Here is a 17,999-nt window from a genome sequence, read left to right as displayed (position 1 = left end):
CTGGCTCTGGGGTTAGGGTCCAGGCATGTGTTTTCTTCAAAAGTTCTCAAGTGAGTTCTTCTTAATGCAGCCAGATGTGAGAACCACTGATATATTGCTAACCAAAAAACAAGTTAGGGATTTAATGGGGTTTTTTTCTAACATAAAATGTATTTTTTCTGCTCTTTAGGGCTTGGATTTTGAGGCCAAGCAGCAGTACATCCTGTATGTGGCAGTGACTAATGTGGCTCCCTTTGAGGTCACTCTCTCCACTTCCACAGCCACCGTCACCGTGGACGTGATGGATGTGAATGAAGCCCCCATCTTCATGCCTCCTCAGAAGAAAGTGACAGTGCCCGAGGACTTCGGCTTGGGCCTGGAGATCACATCCTACACCGCCCAGGAGCCAGACAGATTTATGGAACAGAAGATCACGTAAGTGTGAGGGGTTTTCCACTTACTGGCAGCAACTAGCTGTGTGCATACGTGTATGTATAAAATATTTTGTTCATGGCATTTTTATCATTGTTGGTCTGTGGAAGATCCTTCTCTTGTTTGGCTTATTTATATTTTTATCCCCATTCCCCACACCTTGTCCATTCCATCCATGGTCAGCCATTGTCGGTTTACTGTGCTTCCTCTTTTTGAATTCACTTAGTGTAGTAGGAATGTGGTTTTAATTTACATACATGGTATTGTGTTATAAGTAGCTTACTGTTTCTTTTTTTGTTTTGTAAACTTGAAGGCACTTCTGTAATGTAAATGACAGCCACAGATGCTGAAAACACACATACAAACCAACCAACAGCAACACCACTGTGGCCACGTATGATAAAGGATGTTCTTATTCTTTTGAGAGCTAGGTCTGATGACATACTTGGTGTTCAGGTGTGACAATGGTGGAAACTCAAAGGAAAGACTGTTAAGCACAAACCCAAGCATGGCACATCTGCGTCTTTTTAGTAATAGCATGATTTCCAGAGATAACAAAGGCCTCGGTCACTTCCTCTTCTCAGAGAGAGATTCCTACCTGTTAATATTTACTTTAGAGGAAACTATTAGAATGCTCTGAACTATTTAGAAAAAAGGTTATGCAAATCCAGTATAGAGTCCCACTTGGTAATAAATTGAGCATGTTCTTGTTTGGAGGGGGAGGTGTTTGTGTTTTAGTATCAGTGCCTGTGACTTATTAAATGTAAAACAAACATGAAGTTTAAGTGCAGCTTCAATTTCTGAGTTATTCTGGGAAGTACTAATTCTATCCTGATTGGAAGGGCTCATAAATAGCTTTAAACTGTGCATGTGCGCCATACGGATAAAAAGGATCCAGGTAGTGGTATTAATGGCTGCTAGAATCATTAGATCAAGGATGATGAGGAATTTTTAAACGGAGGAACCAAGCTGGGACCATCCAAACCTTCTGATAGATTTTAACATCTGCTGGAAGAGCAAGGACAGCCCAACATGAAGTGCCACTCGAAGTGATTCAACAGCATGTACACAGTGCCACTTAAATGTTATATTTGGGGGAGAAAAGAAGGGTTGAAACAGAATCTAATCAAACCTTAGGATTTGATTTTCTTTTTTTTTTTTTTTTTTTTTTTTGCTGTACGCGGACCTCTCACCGTTGTGGCCTGTCCCGCTGCGGAGCACAGGCTCCGGACGCGCAGGCTCAGCGGCCATGGCTCACGGGCCCAGCCGCTCCGCGGCATGTGGGATCTTCCCGGACCGGGGCACGAACCCGTGTCCCCTGCATTGGCAGGCGGACTCTCAACCACTGCGCCACCAGGGAAGCCCTAGGATTTGATTTTGATGCAGTACAGAGAATGAAGAAGTTAAATGCCATGAGGAAGCAGTCAGCCAAATGCAGAATATGGGAGCTCTATGTCAAATGACCCAGTTTCTTTAGCAAATAATGACAGAAGGGTGGGGGTGAGTGCTTAGATTAAGGATGTTGATTAAGAGAGGAATCAACCAATTGTAATGTGTAGACTATGCTTAAAGATGGATTCAAACAATCCAACTATAAAAGACACCCTTGAGGCAAATAGAGAAACTTGCACATAGACTTGACACTAAGTAATTATTATTTTTGCTAGGTGTGTTAGTGGCATGGTGATATTGTAGGATTTTTTGTTTTGTGATTAAAGCCTTGGGTTGTATGGTTTCCAGCCTCTGTTGATAGCTTAGCTTGTAGTAATGAAATAGGTAGTTCAAAGCATCTATTTGGGGAAGTTCAAGGACCAAGTCTAAATAGTGTTTGCAGAGACCCTTACCCCTGGAATAAAGACCACTCGATATATGTAGTTCATTGCTTTGCACTTCTAAGGACGTGAGGATAAGCCTACAGGTAGCCAGGACCCTTTCCTCCTTCGATTTCTTTATTTCCCTTTCTGAGCCTTTCAATGACCTCGATAGATAACTGGGCAGTATATCTCTGTTTTTCATGCTTACATTTCTTCTGTTTCTGGTATTCCTAATAAGGTGTGGCTTAACAGGTTTCTCTTGGCATTTTGAATAATTTTTTGTGGGGTGGCTGTGTACGACCAGAAAGAGCTTTACCGTCCCTGGCACCTCCCATTAAATGCCAGTAGTGCAGCATACTCCCAAGTCACCATGTCAACCCAAATCTCCAGATGCTCATGGCGGGGGTGTTGGGTGCCATACTGTGACCATTTGAGAACTGCTGTACGCTTTAGGGGGGTCAGTCTGAGAGAAACTAAAGAAATCTGACATCTAAATGCCATGCCTGATCCTGGATTGCATTCTGGATTGGATTGGGGCAGGGGCGTGGGGAGGGGGGGTACAGTTTGGGGGAAATCTACAGTTTGAATGTGTACCATGTATGAAGTGGTAGTACCATATCAAAGTTATATTTCCTGAAATTGAAAATCAAATTGTGGTTATGTAAGAGAATGCCTCTGTTCTTAGGAGAAAGCACACTGACATTTTCATGGGTAAAGGAACATCATGTCTGCGACTTACTCTCAAATGGTTCAGCAAAACAAGAAATTATGTATATGTGTGCATCAACTTTTGTAATATAGCAAAATATCGACAGTGGATGAATCTAGGTGAAGGGTACATGGACGGTCATCAAACCTTTCTGGCAAAATTTCTGTAGGAGTCATTATTTTTTTATTATTATTATTTTTAGGAGTCATTATTTTTTTGAAAGAAGGAAGTTAGAAGTATCTATCAGCAAAGAGGAACCTTAACCTTCTTCAGCTACCTACCGTTCGCTGTTCCCGTTCTAAATCAGAGCTTGTGTCTTTCCAGGTATCGGATTTGGAGGGATGCTGCCAACTGGCTGGAGATTAATCCGGACACGGGTGCCATTTCCACTCGGGCTGAGTTGGACAGAGAGAACGTCGAGCATGTGAAGAACAGCACGTACACGGCCCTCATTATAGCCACTGACGATGGTGAGGATGCCCTTCCCATTTGGTTTTTGCTGCTTCACCCTCCTGACCAGCTCACTGCCTTGCCCCTATCCTTTTAGAGGCATGAATTCTTTTGTTTTCTTTCATTATTCAACAAAGCGTTCTCAAAGCATTGTCCAAAATGCAGAGTTTAGGCCAAGCAGAAGTTCCTTTTTACCGCTCCCTCTGTACCTGAGCCCCGTGGGAGCCAGACTGCCTGGGTTTAGATCCTAGGACCAAAGCTTAATACCTGTGTGAACTTGGACTTATTACCTAATTTTTAGGTCCCTCAGTTCCTTTATCCAGCAAAATGATAATAGCCCATCTAGGTTAAAAATGATAATAGCCCATCTAGGTTAAATGAGTTAATTTATGTAAAAGTGCTTGGAAGAGTGCCTGCTACCTAGTCTGTGCTCTGTAAGGACTGTTATTATCTTTATCATCATCATCATTATTAGTGAAGTGTGGCTCCTTCCAGACTGTTTCTGTGTATTCGAATACATTTATAGACATATAGAAATATGGTTTATTATAAAGCCACTATCTGGTTTATAGCCTATTTTTGTTTTTATTATAAAAACCATTGTCTTATGCATGTTTAATTTTTTTCCTTGAACATATGTCTGGAAGACACAGAGATCTATCTTGGCACATTATAGATCTACCTCTTTTCAATTAAATGATGTTTTCTGCATATTGCATAATTTAACCATTCACATATTAAAAAACACCGGGATTATTTCCAGTTCTCCGTTATTTTTGTGAGTGATAGGTAGACATCGTTGTACATGCCTCTGTGGGCAAGTGTTTCCCACGGATAGATATTCAGAAGCGGAGTTACTGTTAAAGAGACCTGCTAGTTCCTGTGATTAAATCTGTTCCCCTCTCCCTCCTCAACCTCCCGAGGTAGTAATTCCAGATTTGGCAATCCGGAAGGCAAAGGGCAAGGCGAGTAAGCCCATGGTTGGGCTGGATGGGTGGCTAATGAGTGATGTAGCCTTCATCGCATTCTGAGCATGCTGTGGAAGGGTAACCCTGGCCTAGTCATTCCTGCTCCTGGAGCTGTCATTTGGGAGGCAGCAGGTTAAAAGCAGAGAGCCATGATGGGGCTCCATTTACAGAAATGTTTTGCATAAAGGCGAAGCTAACCCATTGCTTAGGCAGCAGTGCTATGCTGGCCAGCTGTCTCTGGCTGCACGGGAGTTCCCTAGCCTGGCCTGGAGGTAACCAAGAGTTGACAAGGTTCCTGTAAAGTTCCAGGGAGTAAATATTTTAGCCTCTGTAGACCGTACAATCTCTATTGCCATCATAGCCTAGAAGCAGCCATACACAGTTTGAAAAGGCATGAGCATAGCTGTGTTCCTAATTTGGGTGGAAGACCTTAGTTTGCTGACCCCTGACCTAATACTAATGGCTAAATTATGGTACTTTTGAATATATTCCTTCAAGTGTTACTTTGTGCATGACTCAATACTTTTGATGTAGGTCTAAGAGGAGAATGAAGTTTCTTCAGAAAATCTATTATCTTATTAAAAAACATTTTTTAAAGTTTTCTTTAATTAAAAAGAATTTTAGGGGCAGTGGTTAAGAATCTGCCTGCCAATGCGGGAGACACAGGTTCAAGCCCTGCTCCGGGAAGATCCCACATGCTGCTGAGCAACTAAGCCTGTGTGCCACAACTACTCAGCCTGCGCTCTGGAGCCTGCGAGCCACAACTACTGAAGCCCGCACACCACAACTACTGAAGCCCATGTGCCTAGAGCCCGTGCTCCTCAACAAGAGAAGCCACCACAATGAGAAGCCTGCACACCACAATGAAGAGTAGCTCCTGCTCGCTGCAACTAGAGAAAGCCCACACAGCAATGAAGACCCAATGCAGCCAAAAATAAATAAAATAAATCAATTTTTTAAAAAAAGAATTTTAAATTATACTTGCTCATTGTTAAAACAAGAAAATTCAAATGATAAGGTAAAAAGATCCATCCATGGGTGAATGGATAAACAAAATATGGTATACACATACACAATGGAATATTATTCAGCCTTAAAAAAGAAGGAAATCCTGTCATGTGTTACAATGTGGATGAACCTTGAGGACATTGTGCATAGTGAAATAAACCGGTCACAAAATGACTAATACTGTGGGTTTCCACTTAGATGAGGTACTAATGTGGTCAAATTCGTAGAAACAAAGTAGAATGGTGGTTACCAGGAACTGGAGGGGGAAGTAGGGAATTGTTTAATGGGTACAGAATTTCAGTTTTGTAAGATAAAATTATGGAGAGCTGTTTCACAACAATGTGATTATACTAACACTACTGAACTGTACACTTTAAAAATGGTTAAAATGGTAAGTTTTATGCTATTACTTTTAACCACAATTTTCAGAGGTAAAAAGAAAAAATAATCACTATAGCCGCCCAGGTATAAATATTTATGGATTTGAGATACATTCCTCTGGGGTTTTTTTCCCTGCGATATGCTAATATTGATGATGATGATTCTTTGAGGGTCTACTTTTTCTATTATCAAGTGCTATGTCAGGATGTAAAAGAAATACAAACAGAAGTGTGTATAAATCTCTGAATCTAATCTGAAAAGCAACTTGGGGCAATTGTAAAAGGCTCAATACTTTGATAACGATCTTAGAGCCTTAGAAGTTCAGAGAAGGAGAACTAGTAGGGGGTGAGGAGGACTTCTTAGAGTGGTTTAAAAAAGTTGTGTTTTTTTAAAAATTTTATTGAAGTATAGTTGATTTACAATGTTGTTTTAATTTCTTCTATACAGCAAAGTGACTCAGCTATATATATATATATTCTTTTTCATATTCTTTTCCATTATGGTTTGTCACAGAATGTTGAATATAGTTCCCTGTGCTATACAGTAGGACCTTGTTGTTTATCCATCCTCTATATAATAGTTTGCATCTGCTAATCCCAAACTCCCATTCCTTCCCTCCCCCACCTCCCTTGGCATAGAGATGTTAAAATTTAATGGATGAATAAAGTTATGTGTGAAAATGGAGGGAGTCCTTGGTGTGAGGAATAACTTGAATAATTGTTATCAAAGTAGGGAATAGGCATGTCAGAGGTCTGCCCAGCCAGGAATGAGGATGGCCTGGAACCTGCAGGATGGGTGGCTTTGTGGGCAGGGTGGGGCCTGGTGAGGGAGCCCCGAAGAGCCAGGAGAAGAGTTGGATTCAGTCTGATGGGAGGCACTAGGGATTCATCAGTGGTCCTGAGCTATGACATTTCCTGTGTATTTTCTTAGGTTCTCCACCTGCTACTGGAACAGGAACGCTGCTTCTATTCCTCGATGATGTGAATGACAATGGCCCCGAACCAGACCCTCGGAGCATGTACTTCTGCCAGAGGGATCCACAGCCTGTCATCATCAACATCATTGATCCTGATCTTCCCCCCAACACTTCTCCCTTCACAGCAGAACTAACACATGGGGCAAGTGTCAACTGGACCATTGAGTACAATGACCAAGGTGGGCACTTGAGTCTTATTTTGGAAACTTTGCTCTGACCCCGTGCTTCCCTCCCGCCTCCCGCTTCTGAATTTCCCTTCTCAATATCCACTTGTCACCCCCTTTATGTTGTTGTTTTTTTTTGTTTGTTTTTGTTTTGTTTTGGCTGCACCACACGTCTTGTGGAATCTTAGTTCCCCGACCAGAGATCGAACCTGGGCCCCCAGCAGTGGAAGCTCGGAGTCCTAACCACTGGACCGCCAGGGAATTCCCCACTTGTCACCCCTTTTAAGGCTTGTTTCCTTGTCCCTTCTACATTTGTGGCATTGAACCAAAGATCCCTTTGCGTTTCTGGCGTCTGAGTCGGTGACATACTGCCCAATAATCTACAACCCAAGCAGCTGTTGTCTTCATTCAGCTTTGGAATGTCCCTAGTTCCGTAACAATTTTAATCTAGAATGAACTTTTTATCTCTCCTGATCCCCTCATTTTTGTTGATTCCTCCAGAACATGAATCTCTGCTTTTTAAGCCAAGGAAAACCCTAGAGGTGGGTGACTACAAAATCAATCTCAAGCTCATAGACAACCAGAACAAAGACCAAGTGACCACCTTAGATGTGCACGTGTGTGACTGTGAAGGAGTCGTCAGCAACTGTAGGAAGGCCGGGCCTTATGCCGAAGCAGGATTGCAAGTTCCCGCCATTCTGGGGATTCTTGGAGGCATTCTTGCTTTTCTGAGTAAGTGCAGCTGGCGAGTGTTTCAGCCTTTACCTTCTGACATGGGGGAGGTTTTTCTCTTACTGAGCATTTGAGGGGTAAGTGGTCCAAGACTGGAAGGCTGCCCAGTCCTTCTATTTTGTTCTTTCAACCTCTAAGGGCAGTGTTTCTCCAGCTTGAGTGTACACAAACCACCCGTATATGAGAATGCTGATCCAGTAGGTCTGGGGTGGGGCCTCAGCCTCTGCATTTCTAACCAGCTCTGAGGTGATGCTGATGTTGCAGGTCGTTGGACCATGCTTGGAGCAGCGAGGCCTGGTCACCACCGCCTTCTCCACATCCCACCCTGGAGGAGGGTGTAGAGGAAGTGGAAGGCACATATCTGAAACTGAGCATGTCACCTTCACTCACATCCCACCGGCCCAAACACAGCCACACCTGGAAACTCCCACTCTAACCGGGTGACCATGTGTCCAATTAAAACTTGGTGCCGGGCTTCCCTGGCGGCGCAGTGGTTGAGAGTCCACCTGCCGATGCAGGGGACACGGGTTCGTGTCCCGGTCCGGGAAGATCCCACATGCTGCGGAGCGGCTGGGCCCGTTAGCCGTGGCCGCTGAGCCTGCACAACTGGAGCCTGTGCTCCGCAACGGGAGAGGCCACAACAGTGAGAGGCCCGCGTACCGCAAAAAAAACAAAAACAAAAAAACAACTTGGTGCCAAGAGTAGGGGTGGAGTGTGGGGTGCACGGTGAGTATCAGTGACTCAAAGGATGGTGCCAAGAGTAGGGGTGGAGTGTGGGGTGCACGGTGAGTATCAGTGACTCAAAGGATGAAGGGGAAAAAGGTTACTGGGGAAAATTTGGCAGTTTCTGACACAGTCCTTAAAACCTATATTACCTGAGCCTACCTGTAGACTGAGCCCTAGGGTTGACACAGGTGCTGTTATGGTTTCTAAAAGCTAGTGACGGGCAAGTCATAAAACCTCAAAGATAGTGTTGTTGTTGCTTTTTTTATCATTAGGAGCTATGACACGTGGTTCAGGTCATGAAGGTCCTTGCAGTCAGAAGAGGAGGCTGTTAATTGAGTCTTGAGAAAGGTTTGGTGGAAGACAGGATAGTTGGGCCACAGCGACTGGGGGAATCCTCATAGACAGAGGGCCATTTGTGGTGGTTCCCACACTAGCAAAGGCACAGAGAGAGGAAGCCTTGACGGACTGCGTAGGGCAGAGAGACCGACCTTGCTGGGGTAGAAGAAAGTCCTTAGAGGGGAGCAATGGGACCACCTGGGGGCTTTCAGTTTAGATTCAGCAGTGTTACTGATCCTGCTGCTTCGACAGATTGAAGAAGGGATTACCTGTTGGCCTTCGGGAAATGTTTGCAGTGTGTCCTGCCCTCTGCTGCATCCTCTCAAAATTGAAAAGGAAGGAGAGAGTTGTTTAAAATTCAGTGAACTTTCCAGACCTTTCTTCCTCCAGGATTCATGTGGCTTTATTGCCACCACGCAGTTATATTTAAAATATTGACTTTTTTTATAGTAGCTTTATCTAACTTTGCTATGGGTGTATTTCATTAGACATAGGGGCCGAGAACAACATTTCGGACTGTTCAAATGTGCAACATTTACAGCAGAAGCAATGCCAGTGTGCAGATTTCCAACGTCTTGTTCCTTATGGGCAGACATCAAAATTAAGCGTCTAAAGAATGTTCTAGAGAGACGAGAGGATATGAAGGTTTTTGTGTAGTCAGCCAATATTTGGTTACTTACTTTGTGCAGCATTTGTCTCTGACACCGGGGATTGGGGGGTTTCAGGATAGCTAAGTTGGGTGGTACTTCCTGAAGTGATAACAGTATGCCATGTTTTGGTTACTTTCCCTTACATAACACTTAAGTAATGTCTGATAAGAAGCATCCTTTTGGAAACGATAGCCCTCCTCTCGCTCTTCAGCTCTAAGCTCCACAGGGATGGGGGCTGTTTGCAGCTTCCATTGTTTTCAGTGCTGTGTCTTCAGGGCCAAGGCAGGCCTGGCCCACCTAGCAAGAACTCACTCAGTATTTCTGTTCTTCAGTCATGGTCCAGGGGGTTATATTGTTTATCTGGATAAGACCTTGGAATCTTTCTGATTTCAGAAACAGGTAGGTTGGGTACTTGCAAGTGTATGCCACCTCCTGTCTCAGTGCAGTGGTGCTTCACTAGGTACTTGGGTATAAGGACCTATAAGTTAGAAAACACACTGAATCATATTTTTTTCCCATTCACAATAAATTATTTAATTTTTTAAAAAATTAAATATTAATCGTATATAGCCTAGACATAGCCCCCAAGATCAGATGAAAACCTTGAAAATAGATTTTAAAGCTCGCTTACATGATTTATCCTAAGAGAAGATAAGGAATATACCAAGTGCTTTTTTTTTTGCTGTTGTTTAATTTTAAAACTTTTTGGTATTTTTTCATGGTGTACCAGGCGACTTTACAGTCTGTGCCCCACTCCTCTCCCCCGTAACTGAATAAGAATAATATGCATGTATTAGTCACATTTAAGCTGACCCAGCCCTGCTCACAAACCTTCAATGGCTTCAACTCACTCTGAATCAAAGCCAAAGTCCCTCCAGAGGTCTGCATGTTCTTGCTGCCCTTCTGACCCCCTGTCCCCTTCTTTCTCCCCTGATGATCCTGCTACAGCCACGCTGACCCTGTCTTTCCTTAACCACACCAATCTGCTTGGAGTCTTTGCCTGGACCATTTCTGCTGCCTGGAGTACTTTGCTCCAGATTTTGGGAAATGACTGATTGGTTTAAGGTCCAGTTAAAGACCACAATTGAGTTCTCATGTAATTGTCCACTGTGTAGTGCTGCATATATTAACCTCAGGGATGTGAAGACATGTGAGTTGTCTTATAGCCATCTGTCTGGTCTGCAAGGCAGTGGTGCTCTGTGCCAGCTGCTGCTTACGGCTTTCTTAACCTGTGGCTCTTATCTCTCTCTTCCCCACTCTAGTCCTGATTCTGCTGATTCTGCTACTTATTCGGAGGAGAAGGGTAGTCAAAGAGCCCTTACTGCCCCCAGAAGAGGACACCCGGGACAACATTTATTACTATGATGAAGAAGGAGGTGGAGAAGAAGACCAGGTGGGTGTTTAAAACCAAGGGAGAAAGCTTAATGGCAATCTCTTTATTTGGAGGAAGCAATGATTAGGGGAAGACAGACATCTGAAACAGCTCTGTCACTTTGCCTATCTTTTTAAAGACCTTTCATCTACACAAGAAAATAGATGTCATTAACCATCATCATCATCACCATCATCATCATCAATACAGCATTGCTAACATTTATTTATTGTTCAGATGAATGAACAGAGGCACAGAGCAGTTAAGCAATTTGCCCAAAGTCACAGAGCTAGGAAGCAGTAAAACCAGGTGGTCTGACTCCAGAGCCTACTCTCCTCACTGCTATTTCCAGGACATGAACTTTATTCAAATTATCTTTGACATAGAGCAACTGATCTGTTTTTTGTTGTTTTTATAAATTTATTTATTTTTGCCTGCGTTGGGTCTTCGTTGCTTTTGTGCAGGCTTTCTCTAGTTGTGGCGAGCGGGGGCTATTCTTCGTTGCGGTGCACGGGCTTCTCATTGTGGTGGCTTCTCTTGTTGCGGAACACAAGGACTGATCTGTTTTAATATTTTGTTTCCTTTGAGTTTGTAGCTGTTCCAAACCGTTTTTTGCTTTTTGTAGATGTTAATTCTTCAGGCCTTCTTTATTTCTCTTGATTTTGGAGATGGTCTTAACTTGCCTTACCCTGTATTATTGAGGTATTACCACAATAATGCTGTATAACAGGCAATCCCAGAATGTCAGTGGCACACGTCAATAAGCATGTTTTTCTCGTGCGTTTGTGGGTTAGCTGGGACAGTTGCTGGTGTAACAAAATACCATAGACTGGGTGCTTATAAACAACAGAAATTTATTTCTCACAGTTCTGGAAGCTGGGAAATGCAAGGTCAAGGTGCTGGCAGATTCAGTGCCTAGTGAGGGCCCTCTTCCTGGTTCATAGATGACCCTTGTCTCACTGTGTCCTCATGTGGTGGAATGGGCAAGGGAGCTCTGGGTGTCTTTTATAAGGGCACTAATCCCATTCCTGAGGGCTCCATACACTGTCACAACCTAATCACCTGCCAAACGTCCTACCTCCAAATACCATCACATTGTTTCAACTTGTGAATTTAGGAGGCACACAAACAGTCTATGGCATCTAGGCTCAGAAGAATGTGTGGGTTGGTCGGGGCTAGGCTGATATAGGCTGCATTTGGCTGGATGGCTGTGTGCTGTGAGTTGTGTCCAGGAATGTTCCATATAATTCCTATCTTCTTTGTCCCAGCTGGTAAGACCAAAGTAGAGTTAGGGCCTTTGCCTGTGTCACATGTATTAATGTCCCATTGGTCAAAGCAAGTCAAATGGCATAGCCCTACATTAATGGATTTCTATTCTTCTCACAGAGGATAGGGTGGGAAAGGAGTGAATATTTTCTGAATAATAATCTAATAATCATACCCTATGAAAAGTTAATAAGGTAAAACAGTCTACATCTATACCCACAAATGTTCCTCACAAGGCTTTTATGCTGTATTTCCTTCCAGTGCTATTTGGAGACTCTTAGGTTGAAAACTACCATTTCAGAAAAGAAAAAAAAAACCAACTGCCATTTCAGGTTACATTGGCATGTGCCTGTAGATATCATACAGCTGACTGTTAAGGCCTTAGCCAGTACCATAATCTGTAAACCAAATATGACCCTGTGTTTATGACTGTTTCTATTTTACTCTTTGCTATGCTTTTACCTTTTTCTCTAAAGGAGTATGACCTGAGCCAGCTACACAGGGGCCTGGAGGCTCGGCCCGAAGTGACTCGCAATGATGTGGCGCCAACCCTCCTGAGTGTGCCCCAGTATCGACCCCGACCTGCCAATCCTGATGAAATTGGAAACTTTATTGATGAAGTAAGTAAGCAGAGTCAAAAGCCAAGACACAACAAACTCATCTCTAAACTTGGAAAGGAGCTGTTGTGTCAAAAGTGAGAAAAATTCTTTAGAGTCTTTCCTTTACCACGTTTTCATCCCTGAGCCCTATTTGTTTTTGTTTTTGTTTTTTTCGGTACGCGGGCCTCTCACTGTTGTGACCTCTCCCGTTGCGGAGCATAGGCTCCGGACGCGCAGGCTCAGCGGCCATGGCTCAAGGGCCCAGCCGCTCCGCGGCATGTGGGATCTTCCCGGACCGGGACACGAACCCGTGTCCCCTGCATCGGCAGGCGGACTCCCAACCACTGCGCCACCAGGGAAGCCCTCCCTGAGCCCTATTTGTTTTTTTATTTGTGCCTCATCTAAGTTTCAGAACTAATAGCACTTTGAATTAGTCTTAGGGAATTTGCAAAGTTCATACAGCAAAACCAAGACTTGCTTGAAAAGATTTAATAGAATAAGAAATGAAACTAAAGAGATTCAGTTTTGTTTCACTAATGGGTCTCTCTTTCCCTGCATTACATTGGGACGTAATGTTAAATGTGTATCACAAGGCTACCTGAGGGCCAGAAAAATAGTTTCCATATTGTATATATCAGAAATGCATTCAACTATAAATACCAGAAGCTTAAATAGATATGAGTAGAGTTACCTCATGCAAATAGAAGACTAGGGTAAGCAGTCTAGGCTGGTGCATCACCCTTTTCTACCTTTCTGCTGCATGATCTCAGCACATCCTTGTTCTCATGCTTGTTGCTTTATGATCACAGGATGGCTGCCACACTTCCAGGCCTTGAGCCTGTTTTCCTGTCAAGAAGTAGGAAGGGCAGAGCAGGGGGCAAAAACTTTCTTCTAGCAAACTGTTAGGCAAGAAGGAAGTTCATCCTACATGTTATTGGCCAGGACTGTCACAGGATTGTCCCTATATGCAAGGGAGGATGGGAAATAGGCATTAAGTTAATTAGCTTAGGGTAAGATGAGGAAGAACTGGTGGGGTTAAGCAAAGAATCAAGTAAGATAATAATAGTCCAGTGGGATCTATTTCCTTAAACTATGTTACCTGATTACTTGCTCAGTTGCTGGAATGATTTTCAGGGCTTGTCTGATGGTCCAGTGGCCTTCAGCAAGTCTTCACGGTGTGGGGCAGGTTTTGCTTTAGCTTCCCTGAGGAGTTGTTGTCACCAAGGACTATATAAAGCATGGCAGTGTTGGAAATGATCAAGCCAGATCCATTCTAGGCACTGGATCTTAGAGAAAACTGAGAACAGGAAGGGCCACTTTAAACCATCCCTTTTAGATACATCTGGATTCAGGTATTTTCCTCCATTCACATTCATTTGTGTATCATCATATCTGATTATAGCTATTTCTTAATTACAAAAATAAAATGTTTGCTATTTAAAAAATATAAATTATGAAAATGTATATAAAGAAAAAATGTGCAAGTCCTCCCTCAGTTCCCCTGACCATAATCACCAAAGTTAATTTAGCAGTTTGGCATTCATCCTTTCAGATCTTCTCGGGCTGAAATGCAGGCTGTGTAGCCTGGCATGACTGTCCTCATTGTTTTTAGTCTCTGTCCATCCTGATTGGTTGGTGCTCATCTCTCCTGCCTACATATAATTTACCAGTTTCGTTTAGGGGGAAAACATTCTGCATACTTTATCTTTTCATTAACAATATATCATGTCCATCTTCTGTTCCAGTTTGTATTACATTTACCTTGTTGGTGTTCAGTGCTCCTGGCGTTCTGCAGGATGGTCTCATTGTTGTGCCATTAACACTTGGCTTTACGCACCAAAAGAAGGCATCTTGCCTAAGATGACAGGTGTGCGATTCCTCTCAATGAAAGATCCTATTGTCTTCCTTCTTTAGAACCTGAAGGCAGCTGATAGTGACCCCACCGCCCCACCCTATGACTCTCTGCTGGTGTTTGATTATGAAGGAAGCGGCTCTGAAGCTGCTAGTCTGAGCTCCCTGAATTCCTCGGAGTCAGACCAAGACCAGGATTATGACTACCTGAACGAATGGGGCGGTCGCTTCAAGAAGCTGGCGGACATGTATGGAGGCGGCGAGGATGACTAGGGGACTCAAGACCGATGGGGAGACAGATGGGTCCCTACACTCATGTGATGGGAAATGGGGGAATAATATTCCTGATGGTTTTCCAGCTTCCTTCACTTGAGATGCGTTTCTGGAGAAGAGACCCGTGATCAGTGATAGGATAGTTATGATTTCCACTTTATAGATCTAATCTGTGTGTTAGAATGATTTTGACTCATTCCATGAATCTTTTTTTCCCTTTCATCACTCTTTACATGATGACGATGTCCAAAAGACCCCCAAATTTTAATATTTCAAAAGAGTAGCTTCAGCCTCAGAAGGTTCTGCTGGCAACTGGCAGATTTCCGTAAGGGCTTTGCCTCATTTTACAAAGGAAGGTGAGGGGTCAATTTCCCTATTGTAGGTTTTATATAAAGAAATTAATTTGTGTGCTTTCATTCCTCCCGTCACTGCACTGGTGTCCCATGTTCTAATATCCACTCTTACACCCTCTGAATTCTATCACACTTCTCTGATGCAGAAATTATTGTGCTCTTTTAGGGAAAGAGGCTTATGTCTTAGTCTGGCCATATGCTGAGTGGGTATTGTGTACTCCTAAGACCTTTTAACGGTTTTCCTTTTCTATCTCCTGAGTACATAACTTGAAATGGGCATCTATCCAGTTTACTTGTCCTGAGTAAGAATGTTTGTTATGTGAATGTCGTTACGGGGTGCTTTGGTTCTAGACAGGGAGCCTGGACCAGAAAAGGTGGTGAGTTTTCAGGTGCCACTGAACATTTAATGTTCATTTATCCCTAAAACAAAAGAGTGATACATTCCGGGACTCAGAATAGTGCCTGAAGTGCTGCAGCCAAAGACAGAAGCTGGCTCATCACAGCAGAGGGGAAATGTGAAACGTGGCCGTGGAGATGGCAGGGGAGATTGTTACTGAGCCTGGAAATTGAGCCAACTGAGGCTGAAGACGGTTGCGGTGGCACTACCTCCAGACCTGAAAATTCTGAAAGAGTAGAGGAATCTCAACACTCGTTTCCTGCCAGGATCCTTGTACCGTGGTTTGTACCCAAAGCACAGAATCCCCAGTGCCTGCTTTTGTTGATCTATAGAAAATGCTGGCTGGTCTGGACACATTTGCCCCAAATTCCAACTGTGCATGAAAACTTCAGAATGTTTTAAAAGTCCAAAATTTTTTTTTCTTAGGAGCAGGAAGAAAACACTCCTTGAAAGGGTGTTAGCGAAGGGAGGTGAGGGTAGGGAGAACCTTAATTTGGATCCTTTTTTAGTTGAAACGCAACCTTTAAGAAACCTTTGACAAGCATAGACCAGAACTTTATCTAAATTGCTTCCCTATCTATCAGCTGTTTTTGGAAGAAAAACCCATCCCTGCAACCACTTCTTAGAACTGTCTTGATTTTTCAGCAATTTAAACTCTAATGTAGTTCTGTGTAGAGAATGTCACTGTAGTTTTGAGTGTATATGTGTGTGGGTGCTGATAATTTTGTATTTTCTTTGGGAAAAGGAAAACAAGGTGGAAAAAATTATTCTTAAATATTCATTTTTATAAATTTTATTAAAGAATTTTGTTACACCATTGTCAAACTTGTTTTATTTGATTACACAATTCCAGGCCAGACAGACAAATGGTTAGGTGAGCTTATTCAAAACATGGAGAAAGAAGCTTCATATTAAAATGACTTCCCCTGAACTTTGTGTCATTCTGTTGGGGCAGAATAGCGGGGAAACCGCGCACCTAAGGTCACTGTATTTGAAGGATATCCACCCATGTGGCATGTAGTGAAACCAATGAAATCTCCTTGTCAGGAGGCTACTGTGGGTTGTGCCGAGGGATAGAAAGAAGCAGGGCTTCAAATAACACTGTAGGTCAGCAAAGTTAGTACAGGGCAGTGGTTCTCCACTGGGGAAGATTGTGGCCCCCTCCCCCAGGGGACGCTGGCAATTTCTGGAGATACTTTTGGTTGTCATGACTGGTGAGGTGCTACCAGCATCAAGTCCAGGTCAGGGACGCTGCTAAACATCCTGCAACACACAGGACAGCCTCCCGCCACAAAGAATTATCAGGTGCAAAATATCAACAGTGCGGGCTTCCCTGGTGGCGCAGTGGTTGAGAGTCCGCCTGCCGATGCAGGGGACACGGGTTCGTGCCCCGGTCCGGGAAGATCCCACATGCCGCGGAGCGGCTGGGCCCGTGAGCCACGGCCGCTGAGCCTGCGCGTCCGGAGCCTGTGCTCCGCAACGGGAGAGGCCACAACAGTGAGAGGCCCGCATACCGCAAAAAAAAAAAAAAAAAAAAAAAAATTGTAGTAAAATATAACACTTTACCATTTGAAACACTTTTTTGTTTGTTTTTTGCGGTACGCGGGCCTCTCACTGCTGTGGCCTGTCCCGCTGCGGAGCACAGGCTCCGGACGCGCAGGCTCAGCGGCCATGGCTCACGGGCCCAGCCGCTCCGCGGCATGTGGGATCTTCCCGCACCGGGGCACGAACCCGTGTCCCCTGCATCGGCAGGCGGACTCTCAACCACTGCGCCACCAGGGAAGCCCCATTTTAAACACTTTTAAGTGTACGATTCAGTGGTATTAAGTACCTTCAAAATGTTGTATAACCATCACCTCTATTTTCAGAACTTTTTCATCATCCCAAACAAGTAAGTGAAATCATTTAATATTTGTCCTTTTAAATTTGGCTTATTTCACCTAGCATAATGTCTTCAAAGTTCATCCATATTGCAGCATGTATCAGAACTTCATTATTTTAAAAAAAAATTAATTAATTAATTTTTGGATGTGTTGGGTCTCCGTTGTGCGCGTGCTTTCTCTAGTTGCGGAGAGCGGGGGCTACTCCTCGTTGCAGTGCGCAGGCTTCTCATTGCGGTGGTTTCTCTCCAGAGCGCAGACTCAGCAGCTGTGGCGCCCGGGCTTAGTTGCTCCGTGGCATGTGGGATCCTCCCAGACCAGGGCTCGAACCTGTGTCCCCTTCATTGGCAGGCGGATTCCCAACCACTGCACCACCAGGGAAGCCCAGAACTTCATTTTTTAAATGGCTGAATAATATTCTATTATGTGTATATGCAATATCATAAAGAACGTGGGGGTCAATTATGGAAAATGGAATGCAACCACTCCAGTAATCACATGTGACTTTAGAAGATAAGAACCTATAAGAACCTTCAATTGCTGGAGTCTTTGATGGGAATTCTGTTTCTATAAAAACAGCCATTGATAACTATTGGGTGCGTTAGGCTTGTTAGGTCTGGGTTGAGGCAAACAGCCCCCAGCCTGCTTAAATCGCTTGTTCAGCTGCTGACCCTAAAGTTTCT

General features: G+C 43.7%; 1 protein-coding gene across 1 annotated transcript in view; it reads left to right on the top strand.

The window, feature by feature from the left end:
* The window catches only part of CDH1 (cadherin 1), a 78,144-nt gene extending 61,889 nt beyond the window's left edge, over positions 1–16,255 (top strand). The window contains exons 9-15 of the mRNA XM_082863189.1: positions 170–414; positions 3,259–3,404; positions 6,672–6,896; positions 7,383–7,613; positions 10,588–10,718; positions 12,440–12,583; positions 14,477–16,255. Of these exons, the coding sequence (XP_082719315.1) occupies positions 170–414; positions 3,259–3,404; positions 6,672–6,896; positions 7,383–7,613; positions 10,588–10,718; positions 12,440–12,583; positions 14,477–14,686 (1,332 nt within the window). The 3' untranslated portion in view covers positions 14,687–16,255. The remainder of the gene's footprint in view (positions 1–169; positions 415–3,258; positions 3,405–6,671; positions 6,897–7,382; positions 7,614–10,587; positions 10,719–12,439; positions 12,584–14,476) is intronic.
* Positions 16,256–17,999: the final 1,744 nt, after the last annotated feature.

Source organism: Leucopleurus acutus (genome assembly GCF_964270905.1).
Source record: "Leucopleurus acutus genome assembly, chromosome: 20".
NCBI classification, from domain to species: domain Eukaryota; kingdom Metazoa; phylum Chordata; class Mammalia; order Artiodactyla; family Delphinidae; genus Leucopleurus; species Leucopleurus acutus.
Note: the sequence above shows the minus strand (reverse complement) of the source record. Positions and strands in the feature narration are given on the sequence as shown.